This window comes from Oryctolagus cuniculus, chromosome 9, assembly GCF_051225735.1.
Source record: "Oryctolagus cuniculus isolate XC-2025 breed Fujian yellow rabbit chromosome 9, ASM5122573v1, whole genome shotgun sequence".
NCBI lineage: Eukaryota > Metazoa > Chordata > Mammalia > Lagomorpha > Leporidae > Oryctolagus > Oryctolagus cuniculus.
This window is the reverse complement of record NC_142875.1, coordinates 91,889,580-91,915,225: the sequence shown is the minus strand read 5'-3', so window position 1 is coordinate 91,915,225 and position 25,646 is coordinate 91,889,580. Positions and strand designations below refer to the sequence as shown.

The 25,646-nt window shown below is 54.7% G+C and overlaps 2 protein-coding genes across 10 annotated transcripts in view; one reads left to right on the top strand and one right to left on the bottom strand.

The window, feature by feature from the left end:
* The window catches only part of EEF1AKMT1 (EEF1A lysine methyltransferase 1), a 34,890-nt gene extending 33,817 nt beyond the window's left edge, over nt 1-1,073 (top strand). For all 7 annotated transcript variants that reach the window (XM_070049132.2, XM_017343473.4, XM_070049136.2 and 4 more), the window contains one exon: nt 597-1,073. The gene's annotated coding sequence lies outside the window, so the exon portion shown is untranslated. The remainder of the gene's footprint in view (nt 1-596) is intronic.
* Nucleotides 1,074-1,272: 199 nt separating this feature from the next.
* Nucleotides 1,273-23,640, bottom strand: IL17D (interleukin 17D). 3 transcript variants are annotated; one of them, XM_051850700.3, is made up of 3 exons: nt 22,668-23,640; nt 22,010-22,305; nt 1,273-2,013 (listed from the first exon to the last, which is right to left on the bottom strand). In XM_051850700.3, exons 1-3 carry the CDS (start codon nt 23,001-23,003, stop codon nt 1,695-1,697), a joined length of 951 nt encoding a protein of 316 aa, XP_051706660.3. In that variant the 5' UTR covers nt 23,004-23,640; the 3' UTR covers nt 1,273-1,694. The 3 variants fall into 3 exon arrangements, with proteins under 3 accessions (XP_051706660.3, XP_051706661.3, XP_089160496.1); XM_051850701.3 differs by having other exon boundaries at nt 22,989-23,136; XM_089304370.1 differs by lacking the exon at nt 1,273-2,013 and adding an exon at nt 13,317-13,397.
* Between the last annotated feature and the right edge of the window lie 2,006 nt (nt 23,641-25,646).

Below are 25,646 nucleotides of genomic sequence, written 5' to 3'. Positions count from 1 at the left end.
CTGACTTTCTGTGACTAGCTGATCCAAGACCAAATCAAACAGTGGTTAATTTAAACCTCAACTATAAAAATCAAACTAAAGCAAATACTTTAGTTAACATACAAGGAGACTTCAAAAAGCTCATGGAAGAATGGAATGAACAAGTTTGTTCTGTTCCAAAAATTTTGAGATCCATTTTTCATAATATACATTTTCGCAAACATTAATTAATTAATCTATCTGAAAGAGTTACAGAGACAGAGATCTTCTAACTGCTGGTTCACTCTCCAAAAGGCCACAATGACCAGGTCTGGGCCAGGCTGAAGCCAGGAGCCAGAAGCTTCATCCCGGTCTCCCACATTGCGTGCAGGGACCCAAGCACCTGGGCCATCTGCTGCTGCTTTCCCAGGTGCATCAGAAGTGGAGCAGCCAGGACTCAAACCAGTGCCCAGATGGGGTGCCGGCGCCACAGGCAGAGGTTTAACCCGCTGCACTATGCCAGCCTTTTTCATTAACTTTTTGAAGACCTCTTGGATTTCATTTTTTTTTTTTTGCACCAAAATGAACTTATTTTTTTTGCACCAAAATGAACTTATTTTTAATTCCATTTTCCACAGACTTTTTAAAGTACTCTCATGTTGTTGACCTGAAAAATCATCCAAACCCACCTAAGTAGACTCCACAGAGAAATACAGGCAAGAAACCGCTCCCTCCGTGGCTTCAATGACTTACAATGAACAGGTAACTTTTACAGACGATGGTGTTAGGAACAGGCTTTCAACCTCAAGAAGAGAGGGCTCAGCCCCCGCTGCGTGAGCAGGGACAGGCCTCCGAGCTGCTCGCTGGCCACTCCCGCTTCCTCCCTCCGCACGCAGGCCTGATCCTGCCGTCCTTTAACTCAGCCAGTGCTTGCTTGGACTTTCCCTGGGAACTGGCAAAAATGGTCCGTTCCACCTCTTACCTTACCTCGCCACTGCTTGTTTGCACATTGACCCCAGCAGCTTTCCAAAGTGAAAACAACACAAAAGCTCCAGTTATGTAAGTCTGAGACCACTTGTGTCTATCAAAAATAAAACCGAGTTTGAGCCTTCTGGTATTCCTGGCCCTTTGCGGTCCCAGGAGCCCCCCATGCCTCCTCCTGCTGATTGGTGGCCTGTCCATTTCCTGTCCGCCACGGTGGACCTGCTGAAATGGAGACCAAGGCCCAGCGCCAGCTGAAAAGTTTATCCAAGGACTCCAATTATGCTCCTAAAACACCCTCCCGGAGGAAATGAAGGCCAGCTTTATAGAATGTTTCTATGTTCAGTAAAAATCTTTTAATGTAGTTACTCTACATTGCTAATACAAAAATACTTTGTGCCCCACTCAAAACAGCTGAATAAAAAAAGCATGTAGTCTCTACTTCTTAAAACAAAAAAATATTTTTTTTAAGCTCATCTGTTTCTACCCCCAGCTGGAGGGAGCGCCTTGGCCCAAACACAGCCACGCAGCACCCGTGCCCTGGGGCGGGAGGCGGCCCTGGAGAAGCCCCCCCCCCCCCCGCCCGCCCCCAGTGCCCTGTGCCGCAGCGCTGTGTGCACTTCCGCCTGCCCGAACACCAGCGAGGGTGTGCAGCCGGCCCGCTACTCTAGGAGGAAGCCTCTCTGCTTGCGTTTGGTTTGTGGTCTTCAGGGGTCGCCAGCCAAGCCCTCCCCCGGAGGTGGCCGTCGCGGCCCTCAGGAGCTGGCCGGCTGGTCGTTGGGGCTGAGCAGCAGCTTGGCGCCCTGCTTGTCCATGCTGGAGTTGAGGCTGTCCGCGTCCTTCTCCTGCTCGGGGACGCAGGTGCAGCCCACGGGGATGGTGACGTAGTCCTCGGTGTAGACGGCGCGGCCGCCGGCGCAGGCCGGGGTGCGGCGCAGCACGACGGTGGGCATGTACACCGGGGTGCTGCGGAAGTGGAAGTCCTCCTCCCCGAAGAGCCCCGTCAGGCAGCCGCGGCACAGGCAGTAGGCTTCGGGCAGGTACCTAGGGTACCTGGCCGGGTCGTAGGAGATTCTGCAGGGGGAGAGCAGGGTTCGGCTTAGGCTTGGGCGCCCAGGACCCAGCATGAGCCGAGAAAGGGCAGCCACGGCAAGATGTGTGCTTCTGAGACCGGGAAAGACAGGGCAAATAGTGGCGATGACTGATGACACCCAGCGGGGGAAGGCAGGGCCTGGCATTTCATCCTGGACCCCGTGGCCACCTGGGGGTCTCAGTTTATCTGCACTAAAACACATAAACCATAGCGCTCTGGGGTGTTTGGAATGGTGGACAGTGTTTTAAACAGACCCTGAGCCTGTCTCTCAAGATACCCTCAAAATGTACACTGATGTAAGTGGAAAGATAAAAAGTCCATGCAACCTCCACCTGCCCTGACAGGTGGCCGCCGGAACCCACTAGATTGGGATCAGGCACCCTGTCTGCCTGGGGCTACAACTTAGACCCAGAGGGGCCACCCCTGTGACACGCCACCCCCCCCCCCCCCCCGCGCCTAGCCTGCAGCCCCAGGTGGATCCCCAGGAGAGGTGGGTCAGGCCGGCCCAGGGCAGGCAGGACAGACAGCAGCCACCTGGCCAGAGCCAGCAGCAAAGGCAGCTGCAGGACATCTGTAGTCATAAGGTGGCCCCCGCCCCTCCATGTGTCAGGGTTGATGCGCCTTCCTCTGTGAAGAGGCCCAGGCTGCCGCAGGCGAGCACAGGACTGGCCAGCCTGGGATATGCGAGAAGTGAAGAATGGCTTAAACTCCATCAACTGCATCCTCCAAGTCTCCCTACTTCGTGGTCAGGTGCCAAGAACCCACTGTCAGCATCTCCCAGGCAGCCTGCAGTCACAGTACCAGGGCAAACAGGAACTTGGCTGGGCCTGGGGGGAGGGGCGGGGCTCCCTGGGAGCATGCCACCCACCACAGCCACCCACACACCCCACAGACTTAAGGAGGGGAATTAATTGGAATCCAGGGCTCCTCTCAAATATCCCCTTGCAGAAGGTAGCGTGGGACCACCATGACCGAAATTCTCGTTTCCATGAATCTTTCCTTTCCAAACGTGATTCTCTTGTGAATCTGCTTCTCCGTCTTCTGGAGTGGAGTCTTAGAGGCCCTAAACTCTGAATCACCACCTTGACCTCTACCAGGTCAAGCACAAGTGCCATCTTCGCAGACCCTCAGGGTGCCAGCTGGGAAGCCCCATGAGGGTGTGGACTCAGCCGAAGCCTCTGGGCGCAGTGAGGCAACACCTGCTTGAAGAATTTCACAGCCTAGAACCTGCAGGGTGCACCTGTCACCTGGGACAGCAGGGAAGCGGCATGGCCCCCACAGCCCACTGGGGGCGCTGGAGAGCAGCTCAGCCCAGCCCAGATCTCCCAGGCCCTCACAGCTGATGACCAGGCCCCATCAACAAAGTTTACAGCTCAGAAGGGTGTTCAGGCCCTCAGGTTACAGAAGGGGTGGGGCATCTGAAGGTGTGCCGGGACAGTGGTGAGGCTTGGTCTGAGAGAGAAGTTGCCGGAAGGAGGGCGGGTAAGGCAGAAGCTTGAGTAAGGGGCTCCCAGGATGTGGGGGTGGAAAGCGCAGTTAGATCGGGGGTGATGGCAGTGCGGAGTGTGGCTCTCGGGGGCCAGGTGGGCTGGGCGGCACGCAGTTTTCTTCTTCCCTTTGGGCTCAGCATCTGTAGCCGGGGTGGGGACTACAGCGAGACTGCGCAGTAAGCGGTCTGGAAACCATTCCCTCAACAACAGAAGCCTTCAGTGCCAACTGTGTGCAGGAAGAGCTGAGATGACCCACAGGAGAGCCCAGGGGGAGCCCAGGCAGAGCAGGAGGTGCCCATGCGGGCCTGGACTCTGATGGAGGCCAGCCTCCCACTGGAGCATCCTGAACCCGAGAGAGATTCCGCCATGCACATGGCCGCTGTCTGCATGTGGCGGACAAGGTCAGAAGCCAAGGCAACCGTGACTCTGAGGCTTCCGGCTGGGGTGACCAAGCTGGGGGAGCGCCCCTGGGGGTGGAGCCCCTGCCACCGTCTTTTTGTGCTGTTCTTGGGAGGATGGATGACAGTGGCGGGGCCCCAAATGAAGGCTCATAAATCATGCAAGATGCAAACGTCATCCCTGAAGCAAAAACACACGGGCCGACTTTGTCCATTTACACTTCCCGCGGATGCACACACAGAGCTGGGAACACCTCTAGGCTGCTCCTGGCCCGTTTGCTTCATGCTGCCGTCAGGGGCTTGGGAAGCAAAGTGAACCGGGGAGCCCTGCAGGACTGCAGAGGCTGTCCCCTCACCTCTGCAATGCTGTCCGACTCCTCTGTGAAGCTTCACTCTTAACCCCCAGCTTGGGTAAACTGAGGCACAGGTGCCCTGGCGCACCCCTCGTGCTGCAGTGTTTGCGTCAGGAAAAACCCCCACTCCGTGCCTGTGCCGCCCAAGGCCTCCAGCTCTGTCCTCACCCCAGTGCCTTCCCAGCATCCCCCTCACGGTCGCCTCCGCTCCAGGCGGCCCCGCGTGGAATGTTCCTTGACAAGCCCACAGCTTGCTCAAGATGCCCTCTCCCCGAAACATCTGTCAGCTCGCAGAGGCCCTGCCTCCTTTTAAGGTCTCAGTGGTGTAAGAATTAAACTTAACCCTTCTCTCCCCACGATCTCCCAACACAAGCTGCCTCTGTGACAGCCTCCGTGGCTGAGCTGACCCACCCGGCCTCTCCACAGAGCAAGATTTAGGAGCTGGGCACCTGGGGACGGGGAGTCGGCCATGTCAGCTTCCTGGCCCCACACCTGTAGCTGCTCCTGGCCCCACTTCCTCCATGCTGCCCTCAGGGGCAGCGGCAGATCAGCAGCAGACCCCACTTACCACTTGAGAGGAACAAGACATTCTAAGTAATTCGGATTTATAAGCTCTCCTCCACTTTCCTCGTTTATCCGACAAATATCTGGAGGGGCTACGGAGGGAACACACTGTGCTGTCCAGGGGTTGTGAGCTGGGGGACGGATGTGCACACAGTCAGAGTTCACCAGCCTGGGCCATTCCTGGGTGGCTTCATCCAGGGGAGGAGAGGGCAGAGGTCAAAGTACAGGGTGGAGGGAATATGTTACAGCCGGGAAGCCCCAGAGGTGGGAGCAGAGAGCCACATGATGGCCTTCTATCCGTAGCCAGGAATTTGGATCTGATGCTGGAAGCAACAGGAAGTGGTCAGATGGAATTTCAGAAGGAGCCCTTGGGCCGGTGCTGTGGCATAGTGGGTTAAAGCCCCAGCCTGCAGCACTAGCATCCCATACGGTGTTGGTTCGAGTCCCGGCTGCTCCACTTCTGATCCAGCTCTCTGCTATGGCCTGGGAAAGCAACAGAAAATGGCTCAGGACCTTGGGCCCCTGCACCCACGTGGTGTGGGAGACCCGGAAGAAGATCCTAGCTCCTGGCTTCGGATTGGCACAGCTCTGGCCATTGTAGCCAACTGGGGAGTGAACCAGTGGGTAGAAGACCTCTCTCTCTGCCTCTCCTTCTCACTCTGTAACTCTTTCAAATAAAGAAGTAAATCTTAAAAAAAAAAAAAAAAAAAAAAAAAAAAAAAAGAGCCCTGTGACCACGGTGGGGAAGAGGGCCAGGGCCCAGATGGAGGTCTCACTGCAAGATCACTGTTTCGGGTTCTCGGCACATACGTGGTGGTAAATACAGGTCGTAGGAGTACAGGAAGGCAGAGGAACTTGACTCAGACTGAACCCGTTTTCCTGATGTGCAGTGAGGAAGGAACATGGTGAGTGATGCTTTACAGGCCTAACCAACAAGCCACAGAATGGGGGTGCCGTGGTTCGCAAAGTGAAAGCTGCTGCCCCACGGAGCGGGGTTGACACGCAGTGGTGGTGGCGGGGGCGGGACGTCTGAGCGGTGCTTACGTCACGGAGGCAGCAGCTGCCCTCGTAGATTCATTCTGCTCTCAGAGGCCTGGGCACCCTTCTGGGCCTGGACCAGGTACCAGGAGAACGAGTTACTACAAAACGAGGCTGCCGCTGTCTCATCTCTGCGCACGCTTTGCCCTTCTGCTTTCTGCCACGCCACGCCACGCACGGCACAGCATGGCACGGCACGGCACGGCTAAATACTGTACGGCCCTGGCCAGGTGCTGAGCTGATGCTATCTCCATGCTCCTGGCCTTCCCAGCCTGCAGATCCACGAACCCAGTAAACTCCTTTATAATGCACCCCGTCTCAGGTACTGTTGCAGCCACCAAGGACCAAGGCACTAGGAAACTCAGCAGCATTTTTGCTCCAAGAGAAAAACAAGAGGGAGGAACTGACAGACTGAAAGCTCACGAGCGAAGGCGCACACAGCCCCCGACAGGCAGCAGGCCTGGCTGACACCTGCTCTCCACGACAGACTGAGCCCTGCCACTCCCAAGCGTCGATGTCTGGACGATCGCTTACGTGGTCACTTCAAAACACGTCACTGCTGGCATCTGGCCTAGCATTAAGACGCCCGTGCCCCACACTGGAGTACCTGGATTCGGCATCCAGCCCGGTTCCCGACTCCGGCTTGCTGCCAATGCAGGCCCCGGGAGGAGGTGGTGATGGCTCAAGTAATTGGGTCCCTGCTACCCATGTGGGAAACCCGGACTGGGTTCCTGACTCCCAGCTTCAGCCCAGCCCTGGGTGCTATGGGCATCTGGGATATGAGCCAGCAGATGGCACCCCTCTCTCTCTCTCTCTCTAATAATTCACAAAGAAAATTTAAAAACCAAACACACCAAACCCAAACCCAAGGTCATTCCATAAAACAACCGACCACTCGAGAGGGGCAGGCACTGGCTGTAGTGGCTAAGACACACGGGGGACGCCCATGTCCCGTATCGGAGTGCCTGAGCTCCAGCCCCAGCTCCCTGCTAAGGTGTACCCTGGGAAGTAGCAGGTGGTAACTCAAGTAGTTGAGTCCTTGCTTCCCGTTTTGGGGACCTGGATTGAGTTCCCGGCTCCTGGCTTTGGCCTGGCCCAGCCCTGGTTGTTGTGGGCATTTGGGGACTGAGCCAGCAGATGAAAGCTCGCTCTGTCTTTCAAATAAAAAAAAAAAAAATTGAGCACATTTGCGAGGACGGCTAGAGCTGGCGGATGGCAGGTAGTGGCTGCGTGGGAACCTGGCCCCGCCCCCAAGAGAGCACAGGTCATGGGAAGATCAGGTCAGTGCCTCACAACCCCTGGGGGGCGCCAGGTGCACCCAAGCTGCTGACCCCGTGAGGGGCTGGAGGGAACGCTCCCAGGGTGGCAAGGCTGAGGTTCAAGGGCAAGGGGGCTTCACCAAAGAGGAGGCGGAGGGAGCTTCCTGCAGAGATGGCGGCGCACACCAAGGCTGGAAAGCAGACAACCAGGGCAAACCACCAAGAGGTCACTGTAGCTGTTAGTGACGTGTGCAAGGCAGCATGTATGAGCACGAGCGTGTGTAGGCGAGGGTGTGAGAGCGTGGGTGAGTGGCGTGTATGAATGTGTGTGGGAACACAGCGCGCGTGTGTATGCGTGCGGGCATGTGTGAGAATATGCATGTGTGTGAGCACGTGAGCAGGGTGCACGAGCATGTGTAAATGTGTGTGCGTGCACGCATGCTCGGGTGGGGCAGGGCTTCTGTGAGAAGTGGGGGGAGCAGGCAGGCGCAGCAGACAGGCTGGGTTCTGCACGGCAGGCCCGTGAGACGCCCGTGGAGGAAGGGCAGCGCAGACGCCGGCTCCCAGAGCAGAGCAGGGCGGGCAGGCTGGCCTCTCCCCGCGTAGCTCCTTGCTGGCCTGTGCGCCTGAGGTCAGCCGGTCCCTGCCAGTTCTCCTCAGCAGGAATCAACCATTCTGTGCCGGGCATGCAGGTGGGCAACTCAGGTCTCGCCACCCTGGATGGCACTCAGGCGCCACCCTGGTTAGTCCCACAGGTGAAACTGACAGGCGCTTGGATGCAGTGGTGGGCAGAGATCCATCCAACTGAAAGTGTCCGCCCCAGCCCTCTGTAGGGCCCCAGGCACTGACATTTCCATCACCTCTGCTGCGGCCTGGGCCATGGGGTATCTCGAGCCATGAACGTGGGCAGTTTCTCTCACAATGCAAAGGCCCAACCAAGGTGGGAGACAAGCCCTGCAGGCCAATTTCGGCCCCGCTCCGCCCCGGCCAGGGAGACAGTCAGTGAGGGCTATGTTCTGAGTGAAGAAGCTCTGGCCAGCCCTGGGGCTCCCATCATCCATGGAGGCACTGTCCCTCGAGAGCCAGCCTTCTAGTGGCTTCACATTGTCCCCGGGCTGCTCCACACAGCCTTGGCACGCTGCGGGTCTGCTCAAGACACATCACATTTTCCCCTTGCAGAAGTGGCCCTGGGGCCACGTGTGTGTGAGGCTTGGCCCGAGTGAGTGACAGCTGGCCCGGCTTAATCCAAGAACAAAGGCAGAGTCCTCCAGGGATGATTAGAGGTGATGGAAACTGAGCCCGGGGAGGAATGCGAGTGACAGCAGAGACCAAAAAGAAAAAAAAACTGCTGCCCCCGGCCCCCCAGATGGGGTCGGAAACAATTCGAAGCGGTTCCGGACACTGAGAGCTCAGAAAACAATGAGCACATTCCCCGGGGGAGGCGGCCACCTGATGCCTCCCCACCTGATGCCCGAGTGTGGCGGGGACATTCATGGGCACAGACTCCTGGAGCTGGCTCACGTCTCCTGCTTTGCAAAACCTGAAGTTATTTTCATTTCAAAGCAGCAGAGAGAGGTCACAGTGTGGCTGTCTCGCTCAACCATTGCAAGACCCCAACCCTGGGGATGGAGGAGGTACCCCTCCATCCTTGGCTGTTGCCCTCAAGTATCAAATCGTGTAGGTGGAAAGCACTGCTTTTGCACCGATGGTCTACCCAGCAAGCCTTTTTGAAAAAGGCAGGGCGACAGCAAAGAGAGCCCTGGATCTAAACATTTGGTCCACCACGGTCACCAATCAGAGGCTTTGGGCAACCCACTCCCCTCTGCCTGGGGCTCTGCAAGGGGAAGCGGTCAGAATTGATGACCTGGCTACTTCCCCAGCGTCCTGATGGTGGGACTGAGAAGGGGATTTTTTTTTTAATAGATGTTTTATGCTTAGAAGGCCGGCACTGTAGAGCAGTGGGTTAGAGCCCCGGCCTGCAGTGCCGGCATCCTAATATGGGCACCGGTTCAAGTCTTGGCTTCTCCTCTTCCAATCCAGCTCTCTGCTGTGGCCTGGGAGAGCAGTGGAGGATGGCCCAAGTCCTTGGGCCCCTGCACCCATGTGGGAGACCCAGAAGAGGCTCCTGGCTCCTGGCTTCGGATCAGCGGAGCTCTGATCATTGCTGCCATTTGGGGAGTGAACCGGCAGAATGGAGGACTTCTTCCTCTGTTTGATTCTACCTCTCTGTAATTCTGCTTTTCAAATAAATCAATCTTAAAAAAAAAAAAAAAAGACACTTGCAATACATTGCATCTGTAAGGTCTTAGAAAATCTGCCCCCCGCCCGCCCCGCCATGAGTCTATGAAGTCAGTGCAATTCTATCCAAAATTCCAGTAACATTTCTCTGGGAACTTGGCAAGCCAATCCTAAAATTCAGAGAGAAAGAGAAAGGGGGAGAGAAGAGCCAAGAATAGTCCAGACCATTCTGAAGGAAAAGGAATGAGGGGCAGACTCAGTCCACCAGTATCCGGAGGCTGTAAAACTCTGGGGAGACCCACCCCTCGGCGGGCCGCGGGAAAGGCTGGGGGACCCGCAGCTTCCCTGTCCCAGAGCTCAGCGATCTCTGAAAACCCCATCTGTGGGAGACAAGAAGGTGCACAGACAAGGTTTCCCAAGCGTGGGTTTCAGACCTCCTGCACCAGGACCACGTGGGGACTCTGGTTAACATTCCGAGATCTGCACCGCACCGTCTGCGTGAGACGCCCCGCCTGCTCACAGGCTGCTCGGTGCCCCAATTTGCTCATTCCAGCTGGGAATCCCAGACTCGGAACAGCAGAAACCCATTTCTAGCGGCAGTTGCCAGCCTGGGCGCCGATGCCTCTGCAGGGTAACACCGGCCCCGGGTTAGCCATATATGTCATGGCTGAGGCTGACGGCAAACAACTGGATGGTGGCACCTTCCCAAGGATGCGCAACAAACACCCCAGCCCAGGGCTCTCCTAGGCCACCAAGCATAATTCAGGCCGAAACTCATTATTCACCCAACAAGAAATTAGCATGACCAACCCAGTGGCTTTGCGATCTTTTTGTTCTTCGCTGGAGACACATACATGACCTCGCTAAAAAAAAAAAAAAAAAAAAAAAAAAAGTGATGCTATCCCCCACCCCCAGAGATTCTAAATGAATTGCTCTGGAGTAGGGCAAGGATGTTAGGATTTTTTTTTAAAAAAAAGCTCCCCAGCCAACGCTCAGAGACGGCCCCTGGTGGAGGCCATTCAGTTTCTGTGTTTAGGAGACTTCCTTTCTTCGCCCTTTGCTGCAAACCCTGCAGCTGGGATGCGGTGGGAACAAAGGGCAACCACTCGGGGAAGGCCTGCGCCCCGCGGCCTGGGCTATGGCTGGGGACAGTAGGACCCTTTCGGCCGCCCGGGGGCAACCGAGGACACCGCAGGCCACAAGCAGCTTGTCCTGTGGCTGTCAGGCCCATCGGCTCCACCCGCCTGCCCTTCCCTGGGGCCCGAGGCAGCCAAAGCTCTTCGCTGCCTGCTGCCAAGGAGCTCTGAAAAAATGCTTTTCTGGCTCCTACAAGAAAACATCACTTGTGCATTTCTTATGAGCAAGGACATGGAAAACTCAGCCTGGGGTGGCAGCGAGGCCTGAGCCAGGCGCTGGTCCCCACGGGCGCCACCTGGCCAAGGAGAAGGCTCGGGGCTGGTCCTGCCCCCATGTGGGGACTGAGGCTGACTTTGATGTGATCCTGAATCTGGCACGGAGGCCAGGTCTGAAGCCGAGCCAACGATCCCGCTCTCCTGCCAAATGAGCAGGCTCAGGGCCACGAGGACACAGCTCAGCCTTGCCCAGTCCTCCCCTCTCGGGAGGAAACTGAGGCAGGGGCTTGTCCGAAGTCTTCCGGCTCCCCTGGGCTAGCCCAGCTGCCTGCACCCTGCAACGTGCACAGAAGGGGCAGTGCCAGGTCGGGGTTTGTGGATCGGCGCTGGGTAGCGGGCTAAGCAAGCGGCACCCAGGAAATCCATTCATTCCATGTAAAATTTGTGCCTCGGGGCGCCTGGGGAGAAGCAGAGAGACAGATGCTGCAGAAAAGAAAGCAGAAGATGAGTCGGTGTGGGGGTGTGGGTGTGGGTGAGTGTGTGTGGGGTGTTTGCAGAGGGAAAGAGAGAGAGAGAGATGAGGATGAGAGCCCAAATTTCTCGAAGGGTTTTATTCTTTTGTCATGGCAAATGCCACACATTCAGCACCGCCGGGAAGTATGTCTTCAAAGGAAAAACACGACTCATGCCCACGGGATGACTTAGCCCTGTCCAGCGGAGGTCGCGGGACCTGGGGTCAGAGCCATCTATGGAGTGTCCGCCCTTGGGTGCGGGGGAGGTGCCTGGGCGCACAGAGCCAGGAGCCCACTGGACAGCAGGTGAGGCAGCTGACTGCCCCCTCACTGGGGTGGGGGGGCGGTGCTGGGCGAGAAGGAACGTGCTGGGTCACCTTCTCTTTGACCTCAGGTCAGTTTAGGGAGCAACGTCCTCACCGCCCTCCTCCACCTCTTAGAGTGTCCTTTCGGGCGAGGACAGCAGATGGCATGAGGAATTGCACCTCCTGGCGGGCGCGCGCATTCCCGGGCGCGTCCAAATCCTCCCACATTTTATTCAGGTGAGGAACTCTGAAAGAGGCGCTGATGGGATGAAACAGTATAGCCCTCCCAGGCCTCGGTAGAATGTTCACGTAAGCCCCGGCGGCCGGAGGGGAGCCATCAAAGCCAAAACAAGGGTGGACTTTAATCCCAAGACAATGCCCGGGGACAATGCTTTTTATTTTTACCCTGTGAAACAGCGAGAGGTACAGCAGAGCCGCCTGTATTTTGAGAAGCTCAGAGGGGACAAAAAATAGACCACGCAGTACTGGGATGCTTCAGAAAATTCATGTAAAACTGAAATGAAAAGACGCCCTTATTTTGGTGCAAAAAAAAAAAACCTTAAAATTCACACGTGCAGGGGTCCTCAGGGAATTCATGGAAGATGTATATTAAGAAGGAATCCTATGCACGGATCTAAAAAATAAACTCATCTTTTAATTTCATCTTCCACAAACTTTTTGAAGTGCCTTTGTGCTTCGGCTGGTTCAAATTCGCTCACCTATAAAAGTATTTTTGGGAAAAGTCCCACCACGTATTGAAGAGGCTGCTTTAGACAATGCACACTACAATCCTACAACACCCATGGATGACAAGGAGGCAAGCCCCGACCTGGGCTGAGCTTTTTCTCTCCAGTCCATTTTCAACTCTCTCTACTCCCCCCCTTTTTAACATAATATTATGATTTTACAACAGGACACAGTACCTATGCTGATGTAGATATTAAGCATATATTAGAATAATGGAAATATTCCTTGAAGAAAGGGTCATTTGCCTTGAAGGCATTAGAATACCTAACAGGTGTGAAGCAGAGACCCAGAGCAAAGGGGGCACATTCAGGAAACCCTAAAAAAAAAAAAAAAAAAAAAAAAAAAAAAGGCCCCTGGCCCCAGATTCCACAGCCAACACAGCATTGTCAGGGCCCAGGCAGCCTGTGTGCAGGGAAGGGGACGCCGGCACGGTGCTGCCCCCTGTGGGCCACAGTCACCGCTGCAAACGCCTTGGCTGCAGCTGCCCTGGCCAGGCCGGGATGGGCTGGCGTTCTTTGCGCTGGGTGGGCGTTCCTCAGGCTGCGGGGAGCCTTTGTTCTCAGGGCCTGGCACAAATTGCCAGTGTGTAAAGGGCACTTGGACACGGCACATTTGGAGAAATGATGAACGTGAGCATTTAAAAAAGGGTAACTGCAGAGGGAGCCGCTTTTCTAGCCCGAGCCAGTTTGCCAAGCACGTGGGGCAAAGCCGACCGAACCCGGCATGTGTAGCCATTTTTCTTGTCAGTATTCCCTAACAAGACAGTGTAACAACTACGGACAAGGCACGTACTATTACCTATTACAACTCCTTCCATAAGGAACTTGAGCACCCGGGGATTTTGGTATGTGAGAGGGTCTGGGAATAATCCCCTTTGGCTACTGAAAGATGATGCTGTTTTTTCCTAACATCATTTTCTGTGTTTAAAGGTTCATTTTTTATTTATTTGAAAGGTGGAGTCAGAGAGAGAAAGACAGAGAGAATCTTCTATCTGCTGGTTCACTCTCCAAATGGCTGCAATGGCTGAGGCTGGGCCAGGCCAAGGCCAAGAGTCAGGAGCTTCTTCTAGGTCTCCCACGTGGGTGCAGGGGCATCAGCAGGGAGCTGGACTGGAAGCAGAGCAGCTGGGTCTCAATTCGGTGCCCATAAGGGATGCTGGTGTTGCCGGCGGTGGCTTTACCCACTGTGCCACAGCACTGGTCCCTTTCCTAGCAGTTTCACCCCATGGATGAAGAACCCATGCCCATGGAGGACTTTGATGATTCCACCGAAGATCTGAGAGGAAGTGACGTGCATGGTGCCCTGTGGTGGCAGGAGCCAAGCTCAGGGCCTGGCTGGCCCCACCCCACAGAACTCCGTGTGTCTGAAGCATGAACGTGACCTTGGGTTTCTGTGTTGGTAAAATGGATTCACTAGTGGACAGTCCACATCTACGTGGGAAACAGGATGTTGGGTTAAGTAAACTTAATAGAGGAGAGATAAACAAAGATATCCTTTATATAAATCCAGCCCTTCCTGGTGAAAACCCTTCTGAAATGCCGCATTGACAAATACCAGAAGGTAGGCTCGCCACAGCCTGAGGGCCACTCTGAACGAGCCATCACTGACCAGCTGGCTGTGCGGCGCGGACCTTGCCTGGCCACTGCTAACCGACTGGAAGGTGGACCTGCGTTCTTAGAACATCCAGCAAGTTACAGATCTCCCTCAGAATCCACAGGGGATTGGACCCCGTCAGGGACCAAACCTGCAGGGGCTCAAGTCTTGTATGGCAGAGAATCAGCTTAGACAGCAGAAGATGGCCCAAGTGCTTGGGCCCCTGCACCCATGTGGGAGACCAGGAAGAAGCTCCTGGCTTTGGATTGGCCCAGCTGCAGCTGTTGCGGCCAATTGGGGAGTGAACCAGTGGACGGAAGACTTCTCTCTCTCTGCCTCTCCTTCTCTCTCTGTGTAACTCTTTCAATAAATAAATCTTAAAAAAAAAAAAAAAAAAAAAACCAGGTTAACACCTATGCATATCCTCCTACACTTGAGACAGCTCTAAATGACTAGTAGTGCCCAATACTATGTAAACGTAAACGCTATGTCAGTGGTTGCTACACTGGATTTTTTTTCTTTCTTTATTTGAAAGGCAGAGCTACAGAGAGAGGGGGAAGAGAGAGAGATCTTCCATCTGCCGGTTCGCACTCTAAATGGCCACAAAGGCTGAAATTGGGCCAGGCCAAAGGCACAAGTTGGAACTCCATCCAGGTCTCCCACGTGGCTGCCAGGGGCCCAGGGACCCAGGTGGCCCTCCACTGCTTTCTCAGGCTCATTAGCAGAGAGCTGGATGGAAAGTGGAGCAGCTGGGACTCTAATTGGTGCTCCTATATGGAATGCTGGTGTTGCAGGTGGATTAACCTGTTGTGCCCCTACACTGCATTGTTTAGGGGATAATGACGGGGAGCGGGAGGTCTGTATGTGATCAGTACAGATGAAATTCGTCTCCACGTCCATGGCAGGGGCCTGCATGGCTGCCCCTCCTTCTTCAGGGCTGTCTAGTACTTCTCTGACTACCGTGCTGGGCTGCTGGCGGGTGTTTGAGTGACTTCCAGTCCACAGCTGTACAGACCTGTGTCCAAACATGGCTGCTGTGTGCTTTTCAAATGAAATCCCAGAGGGGAATTTCATTTTTTCTGCTCTATCTTCTCTAGAGTCCCCTTCTGAACGTTCTGGTAACTTGGGTCCTCTACAGGAAAGTATTCAATTGACATCCGCTCAGGCGCATCCCGCCGGGCACCTGCCCATGCCAGCCTGCTGGGGTGGCCTTGGCACCTCTGAAAACTCCCTCGTGGCCGCAGCCCGTTTTTAAGCCTCTCGCGCTTCTCATATCCTGGACCCCTTTCTCCATCATTCCCTGTCCTGTTTTTCCTTCCACTGGTACCGCTCTCCCTGCAATTGCTTATGGCAGATTTTGGTGTGGTCTCTTAAATTTCCTGGAGGAAGTTACATAAAAAAGTAACACATAAACCCTAAAAATAAGTTAATGGTGCATTACTCATACCCTAGAGAAAAGTTACCTTTTCATTAATACCCCAAAATTGACAAATATAAACAAAAAGTATTTAGAGGACTAGGTGTCTCTTCGGGAGCTTCGTCATAAATGAGTAATGTGTCTCTAGCCTTCACAGTGAAGCCTTTCTTAATAGATCAACGTGGCTTTCTAAACATTTACTGAGCAATCAAGTTGATTTCACTTTTGGCATTTTTGTTTTTCAAGCTAAAGAGAAACAAACACTACGCCACAAAGTACACGAGAAAATATTTTTAAACTCTGCAAGGTGAATGCGGCTTTTCTAACGGCACCCTGGGCAGCAGCGCGGGCTCCCGGCTCTCCCACTCCATGGTTGTCACCTCCACAGCTGGGCTCCTCAGCATGTTAGAGCCCCCAGAACCGGACCCGCCCACCCAGTGCTCAGTAAGCCAATCACCGACGTTGGGCGAGTGGAGGGAAAGAGCAGGTATTTATTGCAGTGCACAGAGTGGGAAGCCCTTGAGTACTTCCGGGAATGCTGAGGGTGTGAAGGCAGGGAATCTTAGAGCCGGAAGTTGGGGGTGAGCAGTGCGAGATCAGCTCACGTGTGGCCTCTGGTTGGTCCACACTGTGCGTGGCCTCCCACGGATGGGGCAGTGATCACCCCCCAGCGTGTTTCCTTTGGAATCGCAAAAATGGGCTCCAGTCTGTCTACCTAGATAGCCTGGGTGTTAGTTTCTTTGAAAACACCCAATTAAAGCTAACTTGAGGGGTGTCCCGGGGTGATAAGTGAACTCAAGGCATGCGATCAGGAATTCTGCCTAATTGTGGCAAGAGCTCTGAGATCACAGGCCAGCACTGATGTGCTGGAACAACTGTGCTACCCCCTTAAGTCAATGAGTTAAGCAGTACAGAGGAATTGCAAGCAAAGCTAGAGACACGGGGACCTGATGAACCCTGCACCAAAGGCTTCTAGAGACAGTGGTAGAGCTCAGCTATAGTTGAAGCCCTCGCCAGTCCTGAGGTCACAGGGGCTCTGAAAACCCCAGCTAGACGTCCACAGTCCTGCAGGGCAAACAACTCCCTTCTCACCCAGGCTCTTCATGTGTCCAATGATACTGCTATGCACAGAAGCTTCCTTGCTCTGGTATCTGGGGAGGGTCGACCCAGGACACCAGGAAAGTCCCAAAGCTCAGGGCTGTGCAGGCTCCCCGACTCCACCCAGAAATGCAGATCACCTACCTGTGAAAACCCATTGGATCATGGGAGGAAAAACCTGAGAAGATACTGCAGTTACATAGATCCTCTTGGACTGTATCCCATGTTGCAGCAGTTAGCATCTGCTGTCCTGCCTGCCTGCCTACTGCTCCCTTGCAGCTTGTTCAATAAATCTAATTCCGCCCACCACCCACGATGGTAGCTGGGAAATTTCCCTTTCTGCTCTCAAGTTAAAAATTAAAATTTCTTTGAAATAAAGGACACCGACATATAGCAGAAAATTCAAAAGATGTAAGACAGAAAAATAGGTTTCTACCCTAACCCTGCCTCTAGCCTGAAGACCCTCTCAGAACATGCACTAGAGTGGCCACAATACATATGTATCATTTAGGGGGCTGGCACAGCCACCAGCACCCCATATTGGAGTCCTGGCTCCTCTGCTTCTGATCCACCTTCCTGCTAATGCACCTGGGAAGGCAATGGAAGATCCCTGCCACCCATGTAGGAGTCCCAGATGGAGTTCCAGGCTCCTGGGTTTGCCATGGCCCAGCCTTGGTCATCGCTGCCATTTGGGGAGTAAACCAGTTGATGACAGATCTCTCTGTCTCTGCGTCCATCTGTCTGTCTGTCTGTCTCTCGGTATCCTTCTCTCTGATGCTCTGCCTTTCAAATAAATTTTTAAAGATTGATTTGTTTATTTGAAAACAGAATTAGAGAGAAGGGGAGAGAGAGGAGGGAGAGAGGGGAGAGAAGAAGACAGAGAGGGCGAGAAGAGGAGAGAGAGAAAGATACCTTGCATCCACTGGTTCACTCCCTAAATGGCTGCGACAGCTGGGGCTGGGCCATGCTGAAGACAGGAGCTAGGCGCTTCAATCAGGTCTCCCACCTGGGTGGCAGGGGCCCAAGGACTTGGGCCATCTTCTATTGCTTTCCCAGGTGCATTGGCAGGTAGCTGGATTGGAAGAAGAGCAGCCAGGACTTGAACTGGAGCCCTTATGAGATGCCAACACTGCAGGCAGAGGCTTAACTTTCTATGCCATAGCACTGGCCCCTAAATAAATCAAAAAAATATTTAGCATATGCATGTCAGTTTCTCCTTTGCCACAGAAGTGGCAGCATGCCACCCAACTGCTTTCCTGCTCTGTGCTGGTGATGGATCTGCTTAGGTGCCCTTCCAGCTGCCCCGTTCCTCTTCACAGCTGGATGGTACAACAACTCATTGCCTAGTGGTAGATGTCTAGGCAGTTTCCAATCCCTTGCTACTATAGCAATGGACACATACCCTTATATGCCTATCACTTGGCACATGGGTAAACGTATCTGTAGGAAAAACACCAAAGAATAGAATTGCTAGCTGAAAGGGTGTGCAAACTTAAGATTTTGATAGTTACTACCCAGTTGCCCTCTAAAACGTTGTGCCGATTCATACCCCCATACTGTATGAGCAGGCCTTTTCCCTCAAACCCTTCCCAAAGTAGCCTGCTGGGTGACAGAAAGGGGGGGAAAGGTTAAAAGGTTTCTCAGTAGAGCTTACACACGCATTGCACTTACCAAGCCTGCAGTGAACACTGCTTCCCTGGGAACGGTCCCCAATGCATGCCTGTCCTTCCATGATGTCTTTGGTCTTTTCCTTGCTGTACTGCGGGAGCTCTTTAGGAAAGGAGCCCATTGTGACGTGGGTAGAAATATTTTTTCCCAGTGTGCCCCAAGTTATCCTTTTTAAAAACTTATCAGTAGGAGAGATGTACTTCTCATAGCTCTGGAGCCCGAGGCGCTGGGGGCTGTGGTGTCTGCTAGGGGCCCCTCTGCTTCCACGACAGGGCCTTCCCACATCCCCACGGGGAACGCTGCCCTTGTATTCTGCTTACTTTATTTTGCCGAGAAAAAATGGTGTACAATTATGTAAACGCATTTCTCAATCTTGTCTCTTAAGACTTTTGAGGTGCGTGAGCTTCCACACAGGCCTCCTCCACGCCAAGATTATAAATATAATTGCTCAAGTCTTTCTCCATTTTTGTGGTTTTATTTTTTTAATTTTTTTTTTTGCATTCAAATCTTTGAATCATCTGGAAGTCATTTTCACATAGCGGTGAGATCCAATCGCATCTTTTCCAGCTGGCAACCCAGCTGTCCCAACACCATTTGCTGAACGATCCATCCCTCCTCCGAAGATAGGGAAAGCCACCTTGAATATCAAACATCTATTTCTAAACCTAGCTTACGCACCTTCTGTGGCATCAGTACTGTTGCCCCGCGGTCTGTTTTCCTACCCATCTTTGGAAAGACAGTTGTCCCCTGGGTGGGGAACTGGTTCCAGGCCACCCTGAGGATCCCAATTGCACAGACGCTCCGGTGCCTTTTACAAAATGGGGTGGTGTTTGTGTAGAAACTACAAGCATCCTCCTCATACTAAAATCAGATACCCAAGACAGTGTAAATGTTTTGTACATGGTTGCTATACTACATCGTTTAGGGAATCATGTCATGAAAACAGACACACAGGAGCCAGGGATACAGAGGGCGGGTGGAGACGGACTGCGCCACTCTGAATCTGAGCGCACAGGCCGGCGCCTCCAGGGAGTGTTCTTCCACCAGGACCACTGAACCCTCAAAACCAAGCCTGTTCTCCTACAATACCTCTTCTAGAACAGGCTCTGCACTTTCCCGGCTTTCCCTTCTTCTAAGCCTCCCACTGACTCAGGAGGTGGTAAGAGGGCGAGCAGCCAGCTGTCTCAAGTCCTGGCCCAGGGACATCCCCTAGGGATGGGCTTTCCTCCAGCAAGAGGAAGCCCCCCAGCCTCCATTTGCACCTGGGGAACGATCTCACCCCTGCTAACTAATATGAACAACAGTGTCCGTGACCTCAGGCTACCCAATAACCCAGCACTGAAGTTCCACACGTGGCAGATGCTGGCAGAACACACCAGGGCCCCCACCTTACCCTCTCATCTATAACCTCTCTCTGTTATCACCTTCATCTCAGCCGAGAGAGACACAGGGGTCTGTCTGTCGCAAGGACAACTCCACTGAATTTGCCATGTGCTAACTCCCAATCTATCCTCCAGCCCTGCCCCCTCCACCCTCTTTCATGACTGACAGGTCACTGTCAACAGTCAGGGAGGTAAAACCTACAGACCTGTTCCTCATTCTGTTTGCCCACTGCACTTCAAGACACCATCAACAACCCAAGTCAGAAACAAAGGACCTATGCCTAACAGGAGGTCCTGACACTCACTGCTGTAACTCTTGCCTAGCTTGGAGGAGCCCCAGTTTGCCTGGAGAGATTAGAATTTGTTAGAGAAAGGTGCAGAGGCAGCAGCTTATGACCAAAGAGGCCAGACTGATGCCTTGAAAGATTTCCTGGGCCAGTGCTGTGGCACAGTAGTGTAAGTAGTGCAAGCCTTCACCTGTAGTGCCGGCATCCCATATGGTTCGAGTCCCGGCTGCTCCTCTTTCGATCAAGCTCTCTGCTGTGGCCTGGGAAAGCAGTAGAAGATGGCCCAAATGCTTGGGCCCCTGCACCCGTGTGGGAGACACAGAAGAAGCTCCTGGCTCCTGGCTTAGGATTGGCCCAGCTAAGGCCATTGCGGATATTTGGGGAGTGAACCAGTGGGTGGAAGACCTTTCTCTCTGTCTCTCCCTCTCTGTCTGTAACTCTGCCTCTCAAATAAATAAAATCTTTAAGAAAAGAAAGATTTCCCAAAGTCTTTTCACCCTATTTAGCACATCAAAGATATAACATGAGGTTGGATAAAGAAGAATAAAATCATAGCCCACCCTTTCGGGTCCTGAAAATGATGGGAAAACAAAGAAAAAGCACGAGAATGAAGCCCCAGATCAGTGGCATGCTCTGCGTGTCCTGGAAGCATCAGAGGGAAGATGGGAGCCAGGAGAGTGGGGTGGGGGTAGGGGTCCCAGGCCTGACGTCCCCATGGGCAGGGCTTCTGAGACTGGCTTGGCCACAGGTGAATTTGGTCCTCTGCAAGAAAGAAAACCCTAAAATTGGGGCTGGTGCTGTGGCATAGTGGGTCAAGCCACTCCTGCAGTGCCAGCATCCCATATGGGCACCAGTTCCAGTCCCAGCTGCTCCACTTCCTATCCAGCTCTCTGCTGTGGCCTGGGAAAGCAGTTGAAGATGGCCCAAGTCCTTGGGCCCCTGCACCTGCATGGGAGATCTGGAGGAAGCTCCTGGCTCCTGGCTTCTGATCAGCCCAGCTCTGGCTATTTGGGGAGTGAACTAGTAACTCTTTCAAATAAATAAATCTAAAATAAAATAAAAAAAACCCTTAAATCTAGCTTTGCAGAACAGATTTGGGTTCCTGTGTGGCACTGAGCAAAAGGAAGCCCCTCTCCCCCCTCAACTGGGGGGTTGGGGCTGGAGGGAAGTCTGCAGTTTAGATAAAATTATTACATTTTCTCTGAACATCTCGGCAGCAGTATGGACTGAAGGCCTCTCCTGCTCCTTTCGCCCCACACGGAATCAAGCACCCACTAACCCTCCCACCCCATCACCTTTCCTTCTTTAGTTCACACGGATCCCAGTCTCGCCTGCGCGCGACCCTCGCTGCCTTCTGCGGAAGCATTGCAGGGCGGCTGTCCCTCATCTCCCCCCGCAGCCCCCAGGAGACACTTTCCTACCACACCAAGTGGCTTCCCCGGTCAAACGTGAGCGGCCCCTTCAGCCCCTGCTCCCCTGGCCAAGTCTCCCGCCTCATCCCTCGCCACTCGGAGCTGGCGGCCGTCCGCGGGTCTCCGCTCTGCCCCCATTCCCTCGTCTCAGCGACTGCTGTCCCCCGGCTCAGACACCAAGACCCCGTCCTCTCACCGCCTCAGGGGTCCTCCTGAGGGTGGCAGTCACAGCCACACCCTGGCTCACCGTCTCACCATTCCCAGCCTGTCTTCTACAAGGACCTCCCCAGCAGACCCATCTCAGAATCCTCCCCATTCTCCAAGGTGCATTTCAAACGCCGCGTGGAACCCCACTCCCCACCTCCCCACCCGCGCCTTCCAAAGTCCCCACACCCTGGAACGCTGCACGCTGCCTCGCGCTCTGCCTTGCTTTAGCGCCCCCTTTCCCCATCACCCCCACCCCACCCAGACCACACAGGCTCAGGGATGCCTGCAGAGTTCCCCCTCACAACTTCCGGAGGCCTCCACTGCAAAAGACCATAAACGTTAGCAGTAAAAGGTCACCTGGCTTGTCCCTGCGGAGCCCACTTAACCGTGTGTACCTGGCAAAGAGCAGGTGCTCCAGAGGTATCTGCTGCGCTTGAAAGAACGCAGGGGTCAGTACGCGGGAGATTCCTTCGTTGAAGGTGCGTGGCCTCCCAGCAGGTCCACTCGCTCCCCTGCTCTGGTCCCGCCCCGCAACGCCCCGCACACCTGGCCCCGCCCGGCCCCGCCCCGTCCAGCTCCGCCTCGCTCGCGCTCTCCCCGCCCCATTTACCCCGCGTCGCCCCGCCCGGCCGGCCGCGCCCTGCTCCTCCGGCTCACCTGTAGGCCCAGGGCGACACGCTGCGCAGGTTGGTGGGCGTCCGGAAGCGGCGGTCGGCGGGCCTGCCCCCTGCTGGGCAGCTCGCGTTGCGCGCCTGCTCGCGCGGCCCCAGCTGCAGCGTGTGGTGGAAGGCGCTGAGCACCCCGGCCGCCAGCCGCCCGTACAGCTGCTCCAGGAGCTCCTCGGGCCGGTCCGCGCAGCCCCGCGGCCGCGCCGGGCGCCTGCCACTCCTCGGCGCGCCCGCCGCCCGGCCCGGCGGCAGCGCCAGCAGGAAGCCGGCCACGAGCATCCAGACCTGCGGGACAGGCCGCGCTCAGCGCCCGCGCGCCAGCGGAGCCCGCCCGCGCCCCCACGCCCCGCGCCAGCACCCCAGCCCGGCGGGGCGTCTCCCGTCGCAGCGCAGACCGTGAGGCCGGCCCGGAGGATGGGTGCCGCGCGGACCGGCCCCCGCGCGCCCTCCCCGCCTGCCCGCCGCCCGCGGGGGCCCCGGGGGCCCGCCCGGCGCCGGCCCGCGCGCCCCCGACCCCCGCCGCCGCCGCCGCCCCGAGCAGGGGCCGGCGCGGGGGGCGGGTGCGGGGCGCGCGTGCACGTGTGCGTGTGCCTGCCGGGCTGCTGCGCGGCGGGCTGCGAGTGCCTGTGACGCCGCCGGCCGCTCACCTCCGGGCGCGCCATGCCTGCCTGCGCCGGCCGCCGTCTCGCGAGGGGAGCCCGCCGCCGCCTCTCAGACTCACGCCCCCCGCCCTGGCTGCCCGCCCGCCCCCACCCCGCCGCCGGACCCCGCCAGCCGCCACCCCGGCGTCGGCTGCCGGGCCGAGGGCGCGGGGCCGGGCTGGCGACCCGGGCAGCCGACGTTGCGTGGGAAACCTCCGGCGTCGTCTCCTGTGCGCGGCTGCCGCCCGGGGTCGCAGGCGCCGGGCGGCTCTGCACCCTCTGCCTCCGGGAGTGCGGAACGCTGTGTCCCCCGTGACGCGGACTCACCAGGGCGCCCAGCATCTCCCCGCCGGACGACGCCCTCCGCCGTGCCCAGAGAGATGGCGTCCGGCCGCCGCGCGCTGGCTGAGGCGTCGGAGTCTGCCCTGAGCGCGGGGCCGAGCCGCGCCGCGCGGGAGGAGAGGCCCGTCTGGCTCAGCCCCGCGCGCTGCTGTGGTCCTGACTGGCCCCAGAGGGAGGTGGGAAGCGGCCGAGGAGACTCGAGAGAGGAAGAGTGAGGCCCGCAGAGTGAAGTCACGGGAGGCGGACTTGGGTTCTGAGGAAGACGATTTCTCCTAGAAATTAAAGCGACTCGACTAGAGATAAGCCGCCTGGAAAGTGAATGCGCCCCAAACCTAGGATTCGCCACCTGGGTCACTTCTGAGATTCCATAGTTTAAAGAAGCCTAACAGATTTTTTTAAATCTCTATTTTTAATAAGATGAGGACCTTATGGCTCCCTTCTCCTAAAAACCTATAAAAGGATGCTGTTCCTCTGTCGACTGTGAAAACAAAGTACCAAATGCTTCCCCCAGCTGTCACTTAAGTGGCTGTAAATGGGCATCCCCTGCTGTATTATTACAATTTTGGAGAATTCCTACTCCGCAATAACAAATTGTAAGTGCAAGCAGTCATGTACAATTGGCCTAGTATTCTGTGAATTAAAAGAAGTACACTAAATGAAGGACTGTGTTTTATTTCGTGAACACAAATTGCTCATTTGTTCATTCTGCAAACAAATGCTTAGTGCTTTCTACCTGGTGAGCTAATGAATATGATCTTTTTTTATTTGTTTGTTTTGAAGATTTAATTGAAGGGCAGAATAAGATCTTCCATCTGCTGGTTCACTCCCCAAATGGCCACAGTGGCTGGGCTAGATGGTCAGATGGCTCCTACTGGTCTCCCAGGCACGTTAGCAGAGAGCTGGATCCTAAGCCTAGCAGCCAACTCAAATTAGGCAGCACCAGCCATTGACTGTCTTGATCTGAAAATAAAAGATCAACACCAGCTGAAAGCTTGTTGAAAGTGCCTGAATATGTAGTTTATAGCTCCTTAAATGCAGTTCTGGTATTTGCAGTTTTGGTATTTGACTACATTGTAAGCCATTGGTTAACTACGCATTAAACTGTGTAGTAAAACACTTTTTTTATGCCTTGAATCTGTGTAACTGAAGAGCTTAGTAATTATTGCTAAAAATCCCTCTGAAATCTCCAATTTAACCAACTTATAGCATTTGCTAAGTCAACATTTGTTAGGGGTTATGAAATAACTTTCTGACTAGTACATATATTTTTCATGTTTTCTGAGTAAAGTGAGAATAAAGATATCCATGCTTGCTAATTGTTTTTACAGGAATACTTAATGGAAAATGGAATTAAAAATAAGTTTTGGCCGGCGCCGTGGCTCAATAGGCTAATCCTCTGCCTGCAGTGCCGGCACCCCAGGTTCTAGTCCCGGTTGGGGTGCTAGATTCTGTCCCGGTTGCTCCTCTTCCAGTCCAGCTCTCTGCTGTGGCCCGGGAGTGCAGTGGAGGATGGCCCAAGTGCTTGGGCCCTGCACCCCATGGGAGACCAGGAGAAGCACCTGGCTCCTGGCTTCGGATCAGCGCAGTGCGCCGGCCACAGCAGCCATTGAGGGGTGAACCAACGGCAAAAGGAAGACCTTCCGTGGCTCAATAGGCTAATCCTCCACCTTGCGGCGCCGGCACACCGGGTTCTAGTCCCGGTTGGGGCGCCGGATTCTGTCCCGGTTGCCCCTCTTCCAGGCCAGCTCTCTGCTATGGCCAGGGAGTGCAGTGGAGGATGGCCCAGGTGCTTGGGCCCTGCACCCCATGGGAGACCAGGAAAAGCACCTGGCTCCTGGCTCCTGCCAGGATCAGCGCGGTGCGCCGGCTGCAGCGGCGGCCATTGGAGGGTGAACCAGCAGCAAAAGGAAGACCTTTCTCTCTGTCTCTCTCTCTCACTGTCCACTCTGCCTGTCAAAAAAAAAAAAAAAAAAAAAAAAAAAAAAAAAAAAAAAAAAAAAAAGGAAGACCTTTCTCTCTCTCTCTCTCTTTCACTGTCCACTCTGCCTGTCAAAAATAAATAAATAAATAAATAAGTTTAGAGGTAGGCACTTAGCAGTTAAGAGTTGAGACACTTTCCTCCCCTCTCAGAGCCCCTTGGTTTGAGTCCCCACTCCAGCTCCTGACCCCAGCTTCCTGCTAATACAGAACCTAAAGAACTGCCTCCCTGCTTCAACGCACAGACCCAGCTTTCAAGAGCATTTGAAGAGTGAACGAGATGGGAGAGCTCTCAACTCTCTCTGCCTCTCAAATTAGTAAATAAAAATCCACATGACAAGCTTATTGGTGCAAAAAGTTTTGGAATCTATGCATAGTTTTCTCATGGTGTGCATTTTCCATGAACTTGTTGAAAACCCCTATATGTGTGGATTCAAGAAATATATTTTTTAAAACAAAGTATTCCTTTTTTAAAAAAGATTTTATTTATTTGAGAGGCAAAGAGAGGGAGAGATGGAGAAAGAGGTCTTGCGTCTGCTGGTTCTCTCCCCAAATGGCTGCAATGGTCGGAGCTGGGCTGATCAGGAGCCAGGAGCTTCTTCCAGTTCTCCCACATGGGTGCAGGGGCCCAAACACTTGGGCCATCTTCCTCTGCTCTCCCATAGC